Below are 21725 nucleotides of genomic sequence, written 5' to 3'. Positions count from 1 at the left end.
AGGGCCTCCCGCAGGAGTACATGTCTTCCCTGCTCCTTCAGTTGGAGGCTCAGGGAAGATTCCTTAGACATTCCCTGTTCGCAGCATCCTCCTCCATCAGGGTCTTCCTGCCTCCCTGGAGAGCTCAGCTGTAGCCAGTGGGAAATGGGACAGATAATTGCAACTTTAAATAAGGCCAAGTGAACGCTCCCTCCCAGGCACAGCACAGGGGACTCTCTGAGCTTTGAAGGGAGGCAGCCGGGAGGAAGCCTCAAATGGCACTCAGAGTCCCAGCACTACCACTGCCTCCTTGGTGACCCCAGGCAAGTCACAGCCCCTCTCTGAGCCTCAGTTTCCTCATCTTTGAAATGGGGACCACATGGCATCATCTATGGAAAGTCGCTAGCACAGTGCCTGGTACATTGAGCACCTAGTAGGTACTCAATTGCTGGAAATAAGGATTATGATTATTATCCCTGTTCAGATTCACCTGTCCCACTCATCCCACCCCACCCCAGAGGTTTCTTTGGGAGCTGTTCTCAGCCATGTCAGCCTCTAGGTGAAGGAGGGGCGACGATGATTGTGGTACTAGCCTCCTCTGAGCTAGGCTGACTGTGCCAGGCCTTGTGCAAAGGGTGTTGTGTCCATACCTATGAGTAGGTGCTGTTTACTATTCCCATTTCCCAGATGAGGTCACTGAGGCCGCATCCTGTGGTGGGTGGGGGAAGGAGAGGGCTAGCAGGGAAGGGGTTGGGAGCCCATCAGCCTGAGGGGACCACCCATCACCCACCCCATCAGAGAAGTATCCTGTCCCAGTGGGATGCGAGCCAGCGTGGTGAGATGCTTGAGGTTCCGGGTCCAATTTGCCCTTTATAGGAAAACATTTCTGAGCCTGCTCCCAGCATCAGTAGGTCTGACTGTGCTGCCCCAGGCTGCCGCCACCACCACCAATACAGAATTCCTGGTGAGAAGGAACCCCAGTGTGGGGCTGGGTTGCTGATGGGCTGACCGGGCAGGGCACTGGGCCCAGCTGTGGTCTGTGGTCCTGTGGCCTCCGGCTCTCATGTGGACCAGCGGAGTGGCACAGCCAGCAGCTTGGGAGGCTTCTGTTTGGCTCAGAGACAAGGCCGGGTCTGCCATGTTTGTGGGCTTAGCACAAGGCCATCTGACATAGCCTCTCCTTGTGTCTCAGGGGAAGCTGTCTCCAGGTCACGCTGGGCACCAATGGCCTTCATCCTCCACTTAGCAGCCCAGCTTGCAGGGCCCCGGGCCCAGTCCAAAACCAGACTAGGAAAGGGCCTCAGACACACTCTGGAGGGCGAATTGGAGCCCAGAGAAGGGGCGTCTAGCTCAAGCTGGGGAAGTGGAGGTGGTCTGATCCCATGCTGCCACCTGAGGCCTGGAAGCGCACCCTTCGCGACCCCGCTGCCTGCATCAGCTGTCACCGGAGACTTTCAACTCCCAAAAGGCTCCTTGGGATCAGGAAAGGAGTTTGGGTCACACAGCCCGGAAATCAAAGCCTGCCTCCCTCACCAACTGGCAGCCAACTTGCAGGGATCTTGCCGGCTTACTTGTTCCCCCTGCCCCTTGGTTTACTTATCTGCAAAATGGGGGCAATGACCCATCCCTTGAAGGGTTTTGGAAAGCTTAGAGGAGCTCAGGTGCTGTGCTGGATGTCCATTGCATGGGATAGTGCCTGGCAGGTAGTAGGTGCTCAGTAGACAGTAGCTATGATGATAGAGATCCTAGTGGTGGAAGCAGTATTCCTTCACCTCCTGGCCCATGTCCTCCTTCCCACCACTGGCTCAGGGTGCCCCTCATCCCCCTGTGTCTTCTGCACCCCAAAAGCTCTCTTAATTTCAAGCCCTGCTCCACGTCAAGGGCCCCACCAGCCCCTGCCAGAAGCTGGCTCTTTGGCTGGCATTGCCTCTCAGGGTGTCAGTGGGAAATGGTGGGAAAGAAATGGTCACTAATGCTGAAAACACAGAGGCTCTGGTGAAGATGGTGATGGGAAATTGCTGAGCAGCTCTCCTGAGAAACATCGACATGCGAGAAAATGCCCCAGCAGAGCCGTGACTGCTTAACTGCCTGAGATGCCAAGTGCGGTTGGCAAGAGAGCCCAGGGAGTCATGCTGAGCAGAGATGGCACCCTGGGGTGTTCTGTCACTGCACCCACACTCCCGAGGGCTGCGGAGGTGGTCCTGGAGCCAAGCGTTGATGTGGGAGGGATGCAGGCATTCTGGAAACGTCTCCTCCAAGGCAGCAGCCTCTCTCAGAAAGATCGAGGGCTTTGGAGCCACCAGACCTAAAGTGGAATCTCTTCTCTGCTCCTGACCAGCTGTGTGGCCTGGAGAAGCCCTCCGTACCTCTCTAATCCTACAATTTCCTCATCTATAACATGGATCCATTACACAAGAGAACACAGCAACAGCTGTCAGGCCACTTCTTCTATGGTCCCCTGCTATCTTAGGGGTGAAGTCTTAGTCCTTCAACCTGGCATTCAAGACTCTTTGTGAGGCCAGGTACAGTGACTCACACCTGTAATCCCAGCACTTTGGGAGGCCGAGGTGGGAGGATCACATGAGACCAAGAGTTCAAGACCAGCACGGGCAACATAGCTAGACCCCAGTCTCTACTAAATAGATAAATAAACAAATAAATAAATAAATAAGCAAGCAAGCAAACAAGCCAGCAGGGTGTGGTGATCGCGCATGTAGTCCCAGCTACTCAGGAGGCCGAGGTGGGAGGATCACTTGAGCCCTGGAGGTTGAGGCTGCAGTGAGTCATGCTGCCACTGCACTCTGGCCTGGGTGACAGAGAGAGACCCTGTCTCCATTTAAAAAAAAAAAAAAAAAAAGACTGGTGTCTGGAGTTCTCTTTCTCCTAGGCCTTCCTTCTCCCTCCTGCAGGTTCTTGAAGGGGCCCTGATCATTCTCTCCTCCTGGCCTTTGTACAAGCTGTTCTCTCTGCCCGAGACACCCTTTCCCCTTCTGCTGGTGCTTTCTCTTTCCCTCCTTCCTTTTGCCTTGCTGTCTTCTACTCAATTTGGGGTTCAAGCCAGTTGCCACTCACTTGGGAAGTCTCCTTTAACCTCCAGGCAGGGTTAGGATTCTTCCTTTGCTGTGGGATCCCCCTTATAGACTGGGACCCCTTATGTCTGGGATCTCCCTTACAGACTGTAGGACAGGAGACTGTGGCAGGGGTGGGGCTGAACCTGGTTTAAGTTACCATTCACTGGCCCCTCTTGGGGTGGGACGGGCCCCAGCCATGTGCATGTTCATAATGTGATGTGGACAACAGATTCTCAGGCCACATGGGGCCCTGGTGAAGCAGGCTATCTGAAGGCAAAGGGAAGCCAAGTTCCAAGGCCACAGAACAGAGCCCAGGATGCCAGACTCAGCAAGGGCCCAATCCGCAGGTAGAATGTGGAGCTTGGAAAGTACTTGGGAACTAGTGGCAGGAGCCATACAGGGTTTGCTTCAAATCAGTAAATTTCTCTAAGTCAGTGATAGTATCTATTTTTGATTCTCCAATACTACTACTTTTTCTTTTTTGAGACAAGAGTCTCACTCACTCTGTCACCCAGGTTGGAGTGCAGTGGTGAGATCTCAGCTCACTGCAACCTCTGCCTCCTGGGTTCAAGTTGATTCTCGTGCCTCAGTCTCCCAAGTAGCTGGGATTACAGGCATGCACCACCACACCCAGCTAATTTTTGTATTTTTAGTAGAGACAGGGTTTTGCCATGTTACCCAGGGTAGTCTGGAACTCCTGAGCTACAGTGATTCACCCGCCTCAGCCTCCCAAAGTGCTGGGATTACAGGCGTGAGCCACCACATACAGCCTGATTCTCTAGTACTCAGCATGGGCTTGGCACATAGTAGCTGTTCAACAAATGCAGGCTGGCTGGATGGGAGGAGTGGGTAGCAGATGTATAGATGTATAAATAAATGATGCGAATGGATGGACAGGTAAATGAATGGTCGAGTGGATAGATGAATGGAAAGAGGAGAGGTAGGGAGGGAGATTACTTCAGGGGAAGGGAGAAAACCTAAGTGGGATGCTGGGCATGGGGTGAGTGGATGAATTGGTGGTGTAAGGATAGACAGATGAATGCGGTAAATGAGAGAATGAGTAGATGAATAAATAGATGGGTGAGTGGAAGACAAGATGGCAGAATGACTTCCTAAATAGCTGCTTGAATTGGGTGATTAGATGGATGGATGGATAGGTGAGCGTGTGGGTGGGTGGACTGCTGGATCAGTGAATGGGTGGCTACATGGGCGGGCAGATGGATCAGCGTATAGATGTGTGCGGGTGGGTAAATAGGTAGGTGGGTGAGTGAGCAGATGTCAAGATGGTTTATGGATGATTGCAAGGATTGGATGGTTGGAAAGATAGATGGATGAGTGGGCGTATGGGTCAATGGGTGAATGAATAAACAGTAAATTTCATGTAGCTCAATGCCTGACACCCTGCCCAGAAGCAGAGGGGTGGTCTGGGTTCTGGGATTTGAGTTAATTGTCCTTCACTGGGGGAAACCAGTGCCAATTAGGCAAATCCATCAAGTCCCAGCAGGTCCTGCAGCAGGCTTGCTAATTGACTCCAACCCGACAGACCCCATCTTGGACTTACAGTGGCCTGTGTCTTATTGATTTGTAATTTACACTCCATTCACATGCAGAAGGATTTGAGGTGACTTGTAAGATTAAACCTGCATGCAACAGGACAGTTAGAAATAAAGTGAGACAGCTAAGAGGCCACATAGCAGAGTGATTAAAAGAGTACCTGGTTCTGCTCCTGGATCTGCCATGTACTCGCTGTGTGATGTTGGGCAGATTACTTAACCTCTCTGAAGGTTATTTTCCCCCATCTGCAGGAAGGAAGGGATGAAGGGAGGTTGGTTCAGTAGGAAGATGAATGGATACATATGCGAGATGCTAGTGGATGAACAGGTGGTAGAATACTAGGTGAGTGGAGTGGGACAGATGGATGGGGTGACAGGGTGGGTGGCTGGATGAATAGATGGGTGGGTGGGTAAATGGGGACAATAATCATTATCACGTGGGGCATTGTGAGCATCAAAACAGATAATATATGTGACAGCTCAGCACAGTAAGTACTTTGGATTATCTACTATATGGAGTCATCTTGATACCAGTGACCGCGTTTCCTGGAGGAAAAACTCAGACACCCAGACTGATGATGTCAGCAAGAAAGAGCATTTAAGGTCTGGGTGGGCCTGGGTGATCAGGAGTAAGGTGGTTTTAGAGGCTGGTGGCTACCACAGTGAACCAGCCTTGGTCTTGCCTACAAGGCACTTACAGTCCAGTTGAGGGGCAGATGAGTAAAAGAAAGTTGCAGGACAAGGTGACAAGTACAATGATGGGAGACACATATAGGACTCCGGGAGCCCCAGCGCCAGGGTCATCAGGGAAGGCTTCTCAGAGAAGACATTTGAGATGGGTCTTAATGAACATGTCTGAGTGTCCTAGGCAGGCCAGGAGGGCGAGGGACATGGCAGGGAGAAGGAACAGCACCTCGAGTGCCAACAGTGGAGTGAGGCTGTGTCCAGTGGGCAGAGGGGAGATGCACACAATTTAGAACCACTCAGAAGGGATGTAGCTATAAGCAACTGGGGTGCCCAGGGCCCCTGCCTTCATTAGCTAGCCTGAGCGTATCTCAGCTCTGCCGTGTCTTGCAAGTGACTGCCTCTCTGAGCTTTCCTCCCCTCTTCTGTAAAATGGCCCTGACGATTGGTCCTCCCTCAATATGTCCCGTTAGGATCTCAGGAGATGAGTATTAATGTGGTAGGCATTGTTCCGTGCACACGGTAGCTGCCCAGTAATGCCAGCTGCCATGATGATACTTCTTTACCTACTGAATAGATGTGAAAACTGTGTGGGTTCATTTAAGTAAAAGGCTTTAAAAATTAAAAAATCACTCGGCAAATGCTGGCTGTGAGATGCAGCCTGGTGTATCAGGAAGACTTGAGGGCAATTGGCCTGGGTTCAGTTTCTGATTCACTATGTGGCCTTGGTCAAGTCACCTAAAATGGGACCAGTCGCAGGCATCCCTCAGGGTTGTTGTGGGAACTAAAGGAGCGCTTAATGTGTCCAGGGCTGTTCCCGTCCCTGCCTCCCTTCTTTTCCTTCCCCAGCAAGCCCTGGTGTTCATTTACCACCCACCCCACCCCCAGCAACCCCGTCCCAGACCCCCATCCATCATCCTGTCCTTTGCCGAGGTTAAGTGGGTCCCCAAGCAGCGAATCCAAACTCTCCCGAAGCCCCGGCTGCACAATGTGGCCCGCTGTTAGTGAGCAGCCGGGCTGGCCCAGAGGATTGGGTTTCAGCCGGGGCGGCCGGCGCTGGCGGATGCCCAGGCCAGCGGCAGGCAGGCAGGGGACAGAGCAGAGGAGCTGGCGTCACAGGGATTCCTCCGCCTGGGCCTGAGAAAACAAGAGCAGGCTCCAAGCAGGCAACCGAGGCAGAGAAGGGCCTCTGAGCGGTGGGAGGACAAGAAGGGGTGTGTGCTACGAGAGTCCTTGGGCAGAAGGATTTTACATTAGCCAGGTTCTCTTTCCTTGAGACTGAGGGCTGAGCAGGGGGCCGAGGTAGAAAAACAACGTGCTGCTTGTTGGTAGATTTCACTTTAGAAAATCTGCATTCTTCTAGGAGCTAGTCTGGGTCTTCTCTGGCGTCTCCACCTCTTGCCTTGCTTTGGGCCAGGGAACCCAAGGCCATCTTGGGCTCCCATTCTCATGATGTTTATAGAGGAGAGGGCTCAGGAAACTCAGTCAGGCTGGCCTGGGTTCAAATCTCAGCTTTGCTTCTTTCTGGCTGTAGGACTTGGGGCAGATCTCTGAGCCTCTGCAGGCTCAGTTTCCTCATCTGTACAATGGGATAAAGGTATTGGCCTTACAGGGCATGTAGAGGGTTTAGCTCAGGGCCTGGCAACGAGGGCACAGGGAGATGAAAGCAGTGATTCTTCCTTCCGTTTCCTGAGGCAGCATGATCTAGTGGCTTCTGGGATCGGACCAAAGCGATCAAATTTTACACTGCCCCTTACTGGCCATGTGGCCTTTTGGAAGTCCTTGATCCCTCTGAGCCTTGGTTTCCCCCTAAGTTTGCTCTGGGATGTAAATGAGACAATATCAATGAAGTGCCTGCCCCTAGGAGGCCGCCATCAATGTCAGTGACTTTCCCTATGGCTCTGTATGGTCCAGCCTTCGCATGCTGTGAAAACCTTTGGCTGCCAATGCCTCCTTTGATCTTTAGAACAATGCAGTGAAGTATACAGAGCAAGGATTTTGTCATCGCCATTTTACAGATGAGGAAACTAAGGCTCGGAGAGGTGAAGTGACTCTTCCAAGCTTGTCAGTGTCCTTGCCTCCTCCTGGAATTTCTAACTTGGACCATGGAAAGAGTGCTGTGACCATGGACAGTCTGGGTCAGGCCTCCAGGCTGGCCTTACCAGGCCATGAGATCCCAGCCAGGCCTAGCTTCAGGCCACTTCAGCCCCGCCAGCCCCAGACAGGGTGCAGCAGGAGCCACTGGGAAGAGCCCGGGCTTGCAACTGCTGCATGGGTCTCACGCCAGGCTGGTTTGCTGCCTGGGCTGCAGGCTGCTAGTCAATTTGTAGGTGAAGACCCGTGGGTGCGGTTACCAGGTGTCTGTTCATCTTCAGCTTCAACCCTTCCCCCAGCTGTCCCCCAAATCTAGCCTAATTTCCTCTGCCAAGGCCACTCTGTAACTCAGCGGTTCTCAGGGCAGATCACATCACTACCCTCTTCAAGAATCTTCCATAGCTCCCCGCTGCTTGTGGGATAAGACCCAAGTTCCTCAGCCCCACGTTTGAGAGGCCCTCCACATTCTGATGCCCTGTCCTGTGCTACCATCTCCTTCCATGAAGCATTTTGCTCCCACTACATGGGACGGATACTCCAGCGTGGCGCAGTGGCTAAGGACATGGGCTTTGGTGCGAGGCAGACCCAGTTCCACTGCTTCCTGGCCATGGAAACCTTGAACAACCTCTCCAAACTTTGATTTCTCCAACTGTAAAGGGAGATCCTAAAGTTCTTACTTCACAAATAGTTAACGATGAAATGGGATAATGAGTGCTAAGCGCTTGGCCTGGAGCCCACCACTGAGAGCCAGTCATCAGTTTTATGATTGCCCAGCCTTCCCCGATGTCTTACATTTCTGTGCCTTTGATTCTGCTGGGCCCTGTATGTGGTGTGCCCTTCCCTCTCCTTCCAGCTCACACGCCACCTCCTCTGAGATGCCTTTCCAAATTTCCTGCTCAAAGCTACTCCCTTCTTCCTCTGGGTTTCCTGGCTCCTGGCCGGGACCAGCCGTCTCACTCCGCCTCTCCCTGCAGTAAGTTCACACGTCGGGCACTAGTCTGGGAGCTTTTTGAGGGAAGGGCCTGCTGATCTGCCTCTGTGTCTCCAGTGCCTGGCTCAGGGCCTGGCACACATCGGGTGGAGGAGATGTTCATTGAATGACCATGACTTTGTTACTTAACCCAGCCAGAGCAGGAGGAGTCAGGACAGCTGCCAGGAAGAAGGAAGAAGGAGGCTTTGAGCTCAGTTTTGGAAGAGAAGTTAGCCAGGCCAACAAAGCAAGAAGGGCCAGGCGTTCCAGGCAGAAAAATCTAGAAGGGTCAAGTCACCAGTGTTCGGGGAGGTAAAGTGCTTTCTGCAAGCAGGAGGAAATTTTGGATGGCTGGATATGAGAGATGAGGAAGACTGGCTGGAAGGTAATTAGCTGGCCTGCTTGGCAGGGGCCTCGAGTAGCTTGTTGAGAGCTAGGACTTGATCTTTCAGGCAGCAGGAGCTCTGAAGGGTGATCACACGTGGACTTTAGGAACATCACCCAGCTGCCATGTGGAGGATGGATGCGTGTGCTAGTGCCAGGCCTCGTTCTTAGTGTTGAGGGTACAGTGGTGAACAAGGTGGATGCAGACCTCCCCTATATGTGGGCCCTGGGAGACATCAGATGAACAGGACTCACCTACATGGTGTCATTTAATTCTCACCATGACCCATTTTTCAGATGTGGAAACTGAGGCCCAGAGAGAAGAACTGGCGTGCTTGCAATCACACACTGGAGAGTGCCACAGCCAAGATTCTGGCCTGGGCAGTCTATGCCCCACTCCCCTGCTGCCCTTCTCCCGCCCCCTGCTATTCTCACACAGGCCCATGCAGAGAGAGAAGATAAACACACACAAGCCCTGAAGACTTTGTTGCTTTGTGTTGTCTGTTTTTTAAGGCTATGGCCATGGCATCTTAAAAATAACACAGTTGTGAAAATAGATGGATGTGGGTTCCAGTCCTAGCCCTTCCTGTGTGCACTTGTGCAGGTTGCTTCTCCTCTCTGACCTCAGTTTCCTCATCTGTGAAATGGGGTTAATACTAGTATATACTTCTGGAGGTTGAGCCTGCAATGGCATTTAGAGGGCCCTGGACAGTGCTTGGCATGCAATAGGTGCTTAATGAAAGTTCTTTCTTCATGACTTTGGAACATTCACATACTGTCATTAGTGCAGACAAGCGGCATCTGTGGTCCTAGAGAATTATAGCCTACGAGGGGATCAGACAGAGCTGACTAGGAGTGGATTGGAGACTAGGGGGCAACCACCCGCTCCAGCCTGAGAGCAAGGGGCCCCCCTGCAGCCACCTCCTTTCAGCCCAACGCTAACGACTTCAGTGTGTCTCCCCTTTAAGTTCAAATATTTCTGAAATGTACACTGCTCGTTCACACATAGCCAGAGGGGCCATCGGGCCTCCCCAGCCCGGCAGTCAGGGCCTCCTGATTGCTTTCTTCTGTGCAGCCTCCAGGAAGGAGAGGGGGTGTGGGGACAGTAGGGGTAGCGCCAAAGTCACTCCCATGGCCGGGCCCCTGTTTTCACACTGAGGAAGACGCTCTGGGCTGGTGGCCCCAGGTCCAGCTTTTGCCTGGATGCTAAGAATCTGTGAGTCTCTTTCTTCATCTATCCATTGGGATTTTTTAAAATGGGCATTAAGAGCAGCCCAGGTCTGGGAACCAGACATTTCAATAGGGTGGGAGGGCCTAAGAGCAGGTGAAACAGCACAGTGGGCAGAGTGGGAAGCAGGTAATAACAGCGAGGCTGGCAAGGATGTGGAGAGACAGGAATGATCCAGCAGAGGGGCCTCGGAGAGCTGCTGACCCTTCATGGCCCTGTCCTGTGCTACCTGGGCAGCCCCTGCTTAACCTCTCCAGGCTCAGCTGTCAGCTCCCACTGCTTCCAGCCCCATCCTTCAGCCAGCGCTTGATTCCCACAAACCCCACTGTGGCTCAGCTCACCTCCTGGCCTTTGCCTCCGCTTCCCCTCTGCCTAGCGTGCCCTTCCCGCTCCACATCAGTCACTCCCCATTCACCCAGTCTTTAAGCCTCCATGCAGGCGTCACATTCTCCTGGAAGCCATCCCTAAATTTGGCATTTTCTTCCCCTGCTTCCATATTCATTTCCTATAACCTGCAGTACACCACGCACGTCCTCATTGTGGTCTCAGCCACATAGTGTGGTGATTAATTATCTGTGTACAGTGACAACAGCTTCCCCTGCATGAGAGATTGTCACCGTCACAGTGGGGATAGAGATAGAAACATTTCCAGAGCTTCAGAGGCAGCTCAAGGGAGCCCAGCAGCTCCCAAAGTATGGGAAGTGAAATGATGTTCGGTACTTTGCAGACAAACATTTTTAATTGTAGTAGTCTGTGTTTATTTTCCTTCCTGTTATGGCAAGAGATATTGGTTTTCCATTTATAATCATGATTACGTTTTTTTCCTCTTTAAGATGCGTTTAAGAAAGAAAAGGAGTCAAGTGGAAGAAAAAGTAGTAACTAAATAATTGTACAGGTTGTAGGTGGAAATGGCTAAAGTCATTAACGTTGTCTATGTGAAAGGCTCAAGCCTGGGCAACCGTAGTGGAGCAGAACACTGGCATATGCTCAAGCCTTGCAGATGGGGAGAGGAGGCCTGTGTGCCAAGCCCTGTGCTAGGTCTTAGGGATCCCAGGACCGGGACCCAGCACCCACCTCTCAGGGGACCACAGAGCTTTGGGAGAAGATAGCAAACAGGGGTAGTTACCACCCAGAATATCTTCAAGTGCCGGGATACCTTGAAACACCCTTGGCTGCAGAGCATTGGGGCAGAATGGATTTAAGAGAACTTGCTAGAGGAGGTGACCTGAGTTGAGACTTCACAGACGAACAGTAGGGCAGGCAGAGAAGATGTAGAGGTGAGAAGGTCAGAAGGAACAGTATGTGTGAGGTCCAAGGGTGAGAAAAGACCACATTGTCTGTGCAGAGTGAGACGGCCAGTCTCTTCACCTACTCATTGCTGACTGGAAGGCAGCTTGTGGGTGGAATAGATGTGTGATCTTGGGCAAGTTCCCGAGGCTTTGGAAGCCTCAGCTTTCTCATCTGTGAAATGGGTCATCTGTGAAATGGGACAGTATCAAGTACCTCTTGGCATTATTGTGAGAATGTTGGTGAGAGATTCTGGCTCCTAATAGGATCTCAGCAGACATGAGTTCTCTCCCTCTGTAGGTTTTTGGGATTGGAGGGGAGGCATCTGGTGTGTTACAGGGTGGAAAAAGGACATGATGGTGGTGGAAACAGAGCTTGGTTTCCTGAACCCACTAAGTTCTTGAGGCAATAACTATTAACTCCAGATTCCCCAGAGAACAGAGTTTGACTTTTGTGCTTGGTTTGAGAGGAACAAAGAGAAAACTCAGGGCACCCCAGGGAAAGCAGCATCAGATGGACTGGGATGGGCTCCATGGAGGCTTTGGCCGTGGAGCAAGAGACTGATGCTTGTCAGATGTTGGCAGGCGTATCTGGGAGGTGGGGGAAGGCAGGCAGACTAAGCTGGAGCCTCTTGGGACTGCCTTCACTTTCAGGGGCCACCTAATAAGCCCAAAGGAGGAAGCAGTGTGTGCAGGCACTGGGTGTGCCAAAAAGCATTGCACACCATCTAAAGACAGCAGCTGTTACTAAGTGAGGATCTACTTTGTGCTGGGATCCAAGCTGCTATACTTCCAGACTCGGAAGGTATTTTGGCCGTTTTCCAGGTGAGGAAACTGAGACTTAACAAGAGATAGAACAAATAAAGGTCCATTTGTTTTTTGTTTGTTTGTTTGTTTGTTTTGTTTTTTGAGACAGAGTCTTGCTGTATCACCCAGGCTGGCGTGCAATAGTGCAATCTCAGTTCACTGCAACCTCTGCCTCCCAGGTTCAAGCAATTTTTGTGCTTTAGCCTCCCAGGTAGCTGGGATTACAGGCATGCGTCACCATGCCTGACTAATTTTTGCATTTTTAGTAGAGACGGGGTTTGACCATGTTGGCCAGGCTGGTCTCAAACTCCTGACCTCAAGTGATCTGCCTGCCTCAAAAGGTTCATTTGTAAGAGTCTGTGTTTATTTTCCTTCCTTTTATGGCAAGTGATATTGGTTACCAAGCAAGGAAGGGACAGAACTGCTGTTAGAATCCAGATCTCTGTGATCTCCAGAGCCCAGGTCTGTGTGCTCTGCTCATTTGCCTTTCGTGCAGAGGTAGAGGGAGGTGTTAAAATTGAAAAGCAAAAGACCAGGTTGGGGAGAGAGCATGCTTGTGCTGCCTCCTGCCACAACCCAGAGGGGTGACAGATTTCCCAGAGCCAGGCTTCCAGGCAAAGCCAGGAGTGGCACTGGAGAAGGGAGCAGAGGAGATGCCGGCCCTCTACCTCCTCCCAAGGGGATCTGCAAACTTCATGTTCCTTCGTATTTCCTTTGTGTCTGCAAACCAGCCAGTCCATTTACTTCCAGTCCTTCTGAGATCCTCCCAATGCTTTGGGCCACTGCTTTGGGCCAGGAGAGGTAGAAGGCACAGGCAGACAGTGGGTCCCCCCACCCTAAGCTTCTTGGGAGCCCAGAGTTTGAGCACCAACTTTTAGTGTGTGACTTTGGCAAGCCATTTGCCCTCCTTGAGCCCAAGTTTCCACCCGTACGATGAAGATGTCAGTTCCCGGCCCCTCCTTCTCTGGGCCATGGAATCCTCTAGTGTTTGGCCTCTGGGTCAGCCCAGGAATCTAGCCAAGGGATGGGGCCACCTGCTTGGTGGGGTTGCCTCCCCCGCCCGACCCTCTTCTTGTCCCAAGCAGAGTCTCTCCTCTGCCTTGTTCGACACAGCTCCCAGCAGCTGTTCCCTGGGCCCAGGCAGAGAGCCCGACTTGGCGTGTCTCTGGCTGAGGCCGATGAGAGAAAACAGGTTAAAAGTTCAGCCCTTGTTCTCTCCAGGAAGAAAAATCTGTAGCATTCGGAGTGTGAAAAGGAACCCTTTTTTCAGCTCCAAAGCTGCATAATAGAACTTCCCTCCAATTTGCCATCAAAAAGATGCCCTTGGCACTGGCTCCACCGTCCCTGGCACCCTTACCCCACACCCCCTCCCTGTGCCAGCCCCCAGTGGAAAGGGACACAGTGACCACAGGCGGTCACGGGGATGCCAGTGCACAGGGACACAAGCCACAGGCGGTCGTGGGGACACTTCTGCATCCTCTCTTGTCAGCTCAGGGGTCTGACTGGGGTCACCTCTGGCCAAATGCTTCCTCCTGTCCCCACCCTTTATCCCCTCCACTCCTGCCATAGTTCAAGCCCTAATTATCTGCCATTTGGAACTTCTGAGCTGCCTGGACACTGGGCACACAGCCCCAATCTCCTGGTCCTTGTCATTTAGCCCAGACCATTAAACTAATTGTTTGAAGTGCCTAAAGGTTTATAGGCTAGGAGGCAAGACACCTGCACTTCCCACTGTGCCGCCAACTCCTGTGCAATCTTTGGAAGCCCCTTCTCACCCCTGTGCTTCAGTTGCCCTGTCTCCGAAAGGAGGCAGTTGGGCTGGGCCAGGGACAGCATCTCTGGTTTATATTTGTTTCCTGGAATACTGTGGCAAGAAGTATCATGTGGCCATAGTATAGGAATTGATGAGTGATGCCTGCCCTGGGCACAGAATTGGAGCATGGCAGCAAGCATACCTCTTACCCACTCTCACCGAGCGAGGTGGTGTCACTGTGACCTTCTAGGTCTCTCCCCCTACTGTCTCATAGCTATTTATATTCATACCTCATCTCCATTGCCAGACCAGGAACTGCTCCATGGTAGGGTCTCGCTAGCCACGGTTTTCTCTCTCAGGGTGCCCAGTGCAGTGCCTGGTACATAATGGGCATCAGGATATTTTGTCGAATGAATGCTTGAAAGGGGTTCATTTAAATTCATTCGGTGTATTGCAATTCCATTCAGAAAGTGTTTGGAAGCCAAAGAGGCCAGGAAGGGGTAGAAGAGAGGGGTCCTGAACCTGACCTGGGGAGAATGGGGGTCTCCAGGGCCATGTGGCTCTTCTTCCCCCTAGGCCATGTGGCTCCCTGCAGCTGCTGGAATTGGGGGAGGCAAGTGGGGCTCAGGATGGTCCCAGACGCTGATGTATCTCCTGAACCCCCACAGGCCATGTGACAGTTGGCCCCTACTGGGTGCAGTGCTTGCTCTCAACACTTCTCCACTCCTGGGACCCTGTCCTGGGGGCAGAGTTACCTGAGCCCCGGGGGAGGGACCTCAGCCACAGGAACATGATGGAAGACTCCAGGTTTCTAGAGAAAGGGAGAGTGTCTTGACAAGATATGTGCGCCAGAGGGGCAAGGAGGGGAAACTGGGGGGTCTCAGCTGGGACACAAGAACAGCCCGTCTAAGGCCCAAGTTCCCGTTTTTGAGAGTTTCATGCATGCTGAAAAGCAAACAGATCCCCAGAGTTTGATGTTTAGTGGCAAGACCCAAGAGTTTAGTGGCAGACCCTCTGAAACCCATCCAGTAGACCCCAGGTTTAGTGGATGTAAGACCCTCCCCGTCCAGAAAAGGAAGGGAAGGACAGTACCTAGGTTAGTGGGATTAGATTGGCTGAGAGGTAGAGCCTGACCACGATGTAAGGGTGGACTTGGCCTGGAGGGGCGGGGCCTAGAGGAGTGGCATTAGATGATTGGCTAGGCTGTGGGGGTAGGCGGGATAATGGAGTAGAGAGGCGGAGTCTAAACCAAGAGCAGTCTGGAGAATTAGAGCCAGATGACTGGGGCAGTGGAAGTAGGCGGGGCTCTCTGTAAAGAAGGATGAGGGCCCAACAGAGAGACTGACAGCACCTGGTAGGTGGGGCGGAGCGGTGACTCTTTGCTCTCCCCACAGAAACGCTAATGGACTCCACTACAGCGACGGCTGAGCTGGGCTGGATGGTGCATCCTCCATCAGGGGTGAGTCAGTGGTCCCCAAACCTTGCATTGGTCCCCAGGATCCCTCAAACCCTGCTGCAGGACCTGAATGCCCCATCATATTCTAACCCCTTTCTCCCTCTTCAGGGCCCAGAGCCAGGCCTCTCTCAGCCCCACCCTCCCAATCTCCTACCATTGATGGAGCCATGATCCCCTACCATTGATGGAGCCAGTTACCATGACAACAGGCTGGATGCTTTCAGCCTTTATCCCGTGGAATCCATAGGGCGAGGCTGAGAAGTAGGTGCTCGTACTACCCCCGTTTTACAGATGAAGAAAGTGAACTGTCTTTTCCTGAGTACCCACTCTATGTCAGATACTGTATTAAGCACCTTTGTACACATCATCTCTAATCCCATACAGAGGAATTATCTCCATTTTACAGATGAGAAAACTGAGGCTCAACAAGGTGTAGCCACCTGCCCATGGCCCTATAGATAATAAGTGAGGGGCTAAGGTTTGTATTCAGGACTATGACTGAGCCCTCTCTGCCCGCTTTCTGGGTCCCCATAACACAAAGCTCCCCATCCTTTGGCTCTTATCATCCTAGGGTCTATGCTGTGAGCTCTCCAAGAGCAAAATCGGGCATAAATTACAGGCTGTGGGGTCAAACAGTCCTGAAAATCTGTCTTAGCTCTGCCACTCACCAGCTGTGTGATCTGGGGCCAGTTCCTTAATCTCTCTGAGCTTTAGTTTCTTCCTCTATAAAATGGTGATGATGTCTTAGACCTCACAAGACTGTTGTGAGGTTTTCCTACAAAGTGTCTAATACAATGCCTGGCATAGATTGGGCTCCCAGTCAAGAGAGCTCTAATCATCATCATCATTGTCATTGTCATGAAGTTGAATATTCATCCCTCATCCCCGTGGTCTCTGGGGAGGGCTCTGGACTCTACAACCCAGCCCTTCCCTTCCCCCCACCCCGGTTGCTCCGCTGGGACTCAGCTGCTGCCCCAGGGAACTGCGTTCCTCCCACCCCCCAGGCCTGTGTTCTCAATAGGCAGGGCCCCAGGGTCAGGCCGCTTTCTGTGGCTCTTTCTTGTCACCAATTTTCCATCTGCGAAGGCGGCTGGGCCCACAGCCCCACCCTGCCAGTAATGAGGCCAGGCTGGGCTGCAGGGCCCCCGGACGCAATTATTTGGGGTGTTTAGGCTGCAGGGCCTCCGCATGTTAATTAGAGAGAGGGGAGAAAGGCAGAGTGCTCTAATTAAGTGTTCTAATTAAGTTCTGAAGAAGAGCAGCGGTTGTAACAAGGGGCTGACTTTGTCACATGGTGCCACCAAAAAAAAAAAAAAAATTAATGCAATGTAGGGAGCTTCAGAGTCGCCATTGAAGAAGAGGCTGAGCCAGTCAGCTCCAGACCTGCCCTCCCTGTGTGCACTCACCCTTCATCGCACCTGACCCTCCCCAGGCTGCCAGCCCCTGCTCCACACGCACAGACTTGGCCCAGGGAATCTGAGTAGCACAGGATAAAGGACACCCACTTGAGGGGGACACCTCTTCCATCAGCTGCCACTCCTACAGGCACATTTGGCAATTGGAGGCCCAGGAGGGAGAAATGGCTTGCTCAAGGCCACTCATCAAGTTAGTAGAGCTGGGACTAGAACCCGGGACTCCTGGGGCACACGTGGGGTCCTTGTGTTTCCAGGCAGCACAGGCAAGCACACGAACAGCTCTGGGTCTGTGTGGCCTGGGCCAAGTGACCTCACTTCTGGTCTCTACGCCCTATCCCTCTGTAAAAGGGGTCTAACCATATAGACCATGTGTGATAATCACGCCAAAGAAATGAGATTCTGTTAGGGTGCCCAGCCCCGGATGTGGATGGGAGAGGGGACTCTGCTGTTGGGGCTCCTTTGGGTCTACCCCAGGTGAAGCCAGCCAACACCAAGGGGGACACAGGAGAAGGACAGGAGGGGTGGCTGCCCTCAGCAAGCTCTCAGTCCCACTGACACTGGCCCAAGAGGGCTGAGTGTACTGGGCCCTCACGCAGGGAGATTGTTCCCGAAGGCCCTTGGGAAAGTTGGTGAATGCAAACAGCAGCAGCCAGAGAGCCTGGTGCAGAGGAGACCAGAGACGGTGCTCCAGGAGGGCACAGAAGTGTGCAAAAGGCTCAGCAGTGGGAACGAGCCTGGTCCATGAGTGTGAGGAGATAACCCGGGTCCGCCCTAGGCCCTTCCCGCCCCAACTTTCCACCACTGGGCCCAGCCCCCTGCGGCAGTGAGGCTTGGCACCTCTCTGCTGGGTTTGTGAGATCCCAGGCTGCCCCAGAGAGGGTACGGGAGTACCTTCCCCAGGCAGGGAGGGTGGGCGGCCTCCCTCCAGGTACCCGAGAGCAAATTCTAGCAGCCGAAAGCCCCAGAGCAGAGCTGTTCTCATGGGGAAGGACCCTGTCTTCCCCATCATCCTAGGCGTTCACTGAGGATGAGGACTGTCTTCCTCCATCGGACTGAGAGTTCCCAAGAGCAAGGGCTCTCTCTCCCTGATCAGACAGGGGGCTCTCCGAGGGCAGAGGTTCTGTCTCCTCCATCAGACTGGTAGCCCCCCCAACCACAAAGCTGTGTCTACTTTCATCAGAAAGAATTCTGTAAGCGGGGAAGGGTTCTCCCTATTTTCCCCTTCCAGGTGGGAACTTCCTGGCCAGAGTCCCTGTCTCCTTTATCAGATTAGTGTACCGCTGACAATAAGGGCCACGTCTGCCCTGTCAGCTAGCAGAATACCAAGAGAAGGATGTGTGCCTTTCCCACCTGATTGGCATGTCTCCCCCATCAGATTGGGAATTCTCTGATGTCTTCACCATTAGACTGGAGGATTCCCTAAGGCAGAGTCTGTGTCTTCCACCTTAGACTGAGTGTGTGCTGGGGCTGAGCCCTTACCTCCCCACCTGACGAGCATTTTACCCACAGTGGGAAGAGGTGAGTGGCTACGATGAGAACATGAACACGATCCGCACGTACCAGGTATGCAACGTGTTTGAGTCAAGCCAGAACAACTGGCTACGGACCAAGTTTATCCGGCGCCGCGGCGCCCACCGCATCCACGTGGAGATGAAGTTTTCCGTGCGTGACTGCAGCAGCATCCCCAGCGTGCCTGGCTCCTGCAAGGAGACCTTCAACCTCTATTACTATGAGGCTGACTTTGACTCGGCCACCAAGACCTTCCCCAACTGGATGGAGAATCCATGGGTGAAGGTGGATACCATTGCAGCCGACGAGAGCTTCTCCCAGGTGGACCTGGGTGGCCGCGTCATGAAAATCAACACGGAGGTGCGGAGTTTTGGACCTGTGTCCCGCAGCGGCTTCTACCTGGCCTTCCAGGACTATGGCGGCTGCATGTCCCTCATCGCCGTGCGTGTCTTCTACCGCAAGTGCCCCCGCATCATCCAGAATGGCGCCATCTTCCAGGAAACCCTGTCGGGAGCTGAGAGCACATCGCTGGTGGCTGCCCGGGGCAGCTGCATCGCCAATGCGGAAGAGGTGGATGTGCCCATCAAGCTCTACTGTAACGGGGACGGCGAGTGGCTGGTGCCCATCGGGCGCTGCATGTGCAAAGCAGGCTTCGAGGCCGTTGAGAATGGCACCGTCTGCCGAGGTAAGGGCCAGGGCGGGGCACGTGCCCCTGCAAATGCATAGAACTGGTCTTGGCTGCAGACTCGGGCTGCAGACTTGGGCCTGGCCTCTAAAGCTCAGAGCTGACCATGAGGCACTCTAGGGCCAGGCTTTCCAAACTGGCAACCATCGCTCGGCTTCTTAGAGGGAGGCACTTGAATATCGCACTTCCTGAAAACGATCCATGCACATCCTGCAGGTGGTATTCCAGATGATCTGGGTTGGCGTAGGATAAAGGTTTTTTGTTTACGTCATCATACGAGTATGTCAAGTGGTGTCTTTTTCTTCATTTGCAAAGGTGATATGGTTCCCCTTTTAAGAAAACGTATGTTATAGTAAGTAACATTTATGTATTAATAAGGTAACATTTTTTGAGCTTTTACTCTGTCAGTATAGACCGGACAATGCTGAAGTGACGAAACAATACAAGTTTATTTCTCCCCTTAATGCTCCATATCCATTGTGGATCAGCTTGGGACTCCTCCCTCTGAGAGTCAAATGGATGGAGTGCCACCATTCGGGATGTTGCCATCCGCAGGGCAGATGGATGGAAGGAGTGTGGCAGATGGATTACTGGCTTTAAAGCTTCCACCTGGGATGCACCCCCGCCGTAACCTCTGTGTGCATTTCACTGGCCAAAGCAAGTCACAAGGTTACTTCCTATTCAAAGAGATGGAGAAGTGCGATTTTACCGTGAGCCAGGCCCACGACTCCCCCTTGTACTATATGCTGAGCACTTCTGTGACTTAATTCGTTTAATCCTCACAAGGACCCTGTGACAGAGAGTACTGTTGTATATGAAGAAACTGAGGTTCAGAGAGCTGAAGCAGAGACTAAGTAGAGGATCTGGGATTCCAAAACCCACCCTCTTAACCACCATGCCACACAGTTAGCTTAAGGAGAACTATTAAGTAAGTGTAAGTGATGTTTGAGTACGGCAGAGAACCATGAAGGTGGTCTGCAAACACGAGAAGTTTGTGAGAGGTACAGCCTGGTGCTAAGAAGGCTGTGAAGGTTGAAGGACCTGGGTTAAATCACCCCTGCCAGTCACTAGCAGTATCACCTTGGCCAAGTGTAAAACCCTCCTTCCTAGGTTGGTGTGAGGAGTCAGGTACTTGATGCATGCAAAGTACTTGCGATGGTTTCCAGTACACAGGAAGTGCTTAATAGATGTTAACTAAATGACAGGATGTGTACAAAGCCCAGGTGCTCAGCCTGTGAACTGCAGTGGTGGTGCTGGGGGTGTAGGGGACTTGAAGCTGCCTGTGTCATGTCCTCTTGCATTCCCCATTGGATTCAGAGGTTGGGGCCAGATCCTGGGGTGCCTCAGATGCCAGGCTAAAGGTTTGGACCCTAATCCAGTGTCCTTGGAGAGCCAGGGAAAGTTTAGCCGGGGGGTGGTTGCAGTGATCCTCAATCTGATAAAATGCTTGTTAAATCTACCAGCTCTGTGGTTCCTCCCTCTAGCCCTCTGAGATAAGCAAGGCAGCTTTTCAAGATACCTAGAAGGACAGATGGGGGTGCCAGAGACAGGAGGAGGGGGCCTATAGGGGAACCATTGTTGTCATCTCAAGAGACAGTGGCATCCTGGAGTGGGGCGTGCACCAGTGCTGGGGAAGAGGAGAGGTAAGATCAAAGGATGTTTTGCCAATGAAAGGGATGGGATGGGAAGACAGGATGGAAAGGGAGGAGAGGGAAGAATCACAGAGAACAGGGCATTACAGCTTGCAGGAAGGTGATGGTTCTAGGAAAGAAATGGGCAAGTTAGGAGAAAGGGCTGGTTTCTTGGGGAAGATAACAAATTTGGTTTTACGTCCTTGGGTGTAAAAGTGCACAACCTTGGGGGACGGCAGTGGTGAGACAGGGTGTGGGTGGCAGAACAAGTGAATGGGAAACCAGCCACTCGTTTTTGATGGTCCATTCATTCATCAAACTTTTACTGAGCCTGCTCTGTCAGACCTTATGCTGAGCATCAGGCAGTACAGAGAAGAATCAGACTGTGGCTCTGCCTTCTGGAGCTCAGAGTCTAGCAGGGGAGACAGACATATAAATGTACAAAGGTGGTGATGTGTTAGACTTGTTTTAATAGGAACTGCTCAGGCTACAGTGGGCACAGAAAATGACAGAAGGCTTCACAGAGGAGGTGACATTGGAGCTGAGTCTTGGGTGGGTGGCCCAGGAATGCTGGAGGATGCAGCTGCATGAATAAAGGCCTGAGAACGTGAATCAACTTGGCCCATTAGGGAGGCAGGTTTGGTATGGCCATAGCTAAGGGCTGGTGGAGGGGTGTAGGAAGAACTGCAACAGGCAGGGTGTTCAGATGAGAAGGTATGTTCGTTACCTGTTGCTGCATAAAAATTATTCCAAGACTTAGCAGTTTAAAACAACCAACAGGTCAGGTGTGGTGGCTCATGCCTGTAATCCTAGCACTTTGGGAAGCTGAAGCAGGAAGATTGCTTGAGCCCAAGAGTTTCAGACCAGCCTGAGCAACATAGTGAGACCCTATCTCTACAAAGAAAGAAAAAGAAAAAATTTAGCCAGGTGTAGTGGTGTGCATCTGTAGTTCCAGCTACTCAGGAGGCTGAGGTGAGAGGATCACTTGAGGCTATAGTGAGCTATGATCATGCCACTGCACTCTAGCCTGGGTGACAGAGCAAGACCTTGTCTCTAAACAACAACAAACGTTCATTATCTCATAGCTTCTGAGGGTCAGGAATCCAGGTGTGGCTTAGCTGGGTACTTCTGGTACTTCAGATTTTCCTGTGAGGTTGCACTCAAGGTGTGGCCTGGGGCTGCGGTTTCATCTGAAGGCCCGACCAGGGAGAAGTCTGCTT

General features: G+C 52.4%; 1 protein-coding gene across 4 annotated transcripts in view; it reads left to right on the top strand.

The window, feature by feature from the left end:
• Nucleotides 1-21725, top strand: part of LOC105494409 (EPH receptor B2) — a 205412-nt gene that overhangs the window by 56980 nt on the left and 126707 nt on the right. For all 4 annotated transcript variants that reach the window (XM_071098836.1, XM_071098829.1, XM_071098828.1 and 1 more), the window contains exons 2-3: nt 15204-15268; nt 18190-18874. In XM_071098836.1, coding sequence (XP_070954937.1) covers nt 15212-15268; nt 18190-18874 — 742 coding nt within the window. In that variant the 5' untranslated portion in view covers nt 15204-15211. The remainder of the gene's footprint in view (nt 1-15203; nt 15269-18189; nt 18875-21725) is intronic.

The sequence above is a fragment of the Macaca nemestrina genome, chromosome 1, assembly GCF_043159975.1.
Source record: "Macaca nemestrina isolate mMacNem1 chromosome 1, mMacNem.hap1, whole genome shotgun sequence".
NCBI lineage: Eukaryota > Metazoa > Chordata > Mammalia > Primates > Cercopithecidae > Macaca > Macaca nemestrina.
The sequence above is the reverse complement of the archived record's forward strand: the minus strand, read 5'-3'. Positions and strand labels throughout refer to the sequence as shown.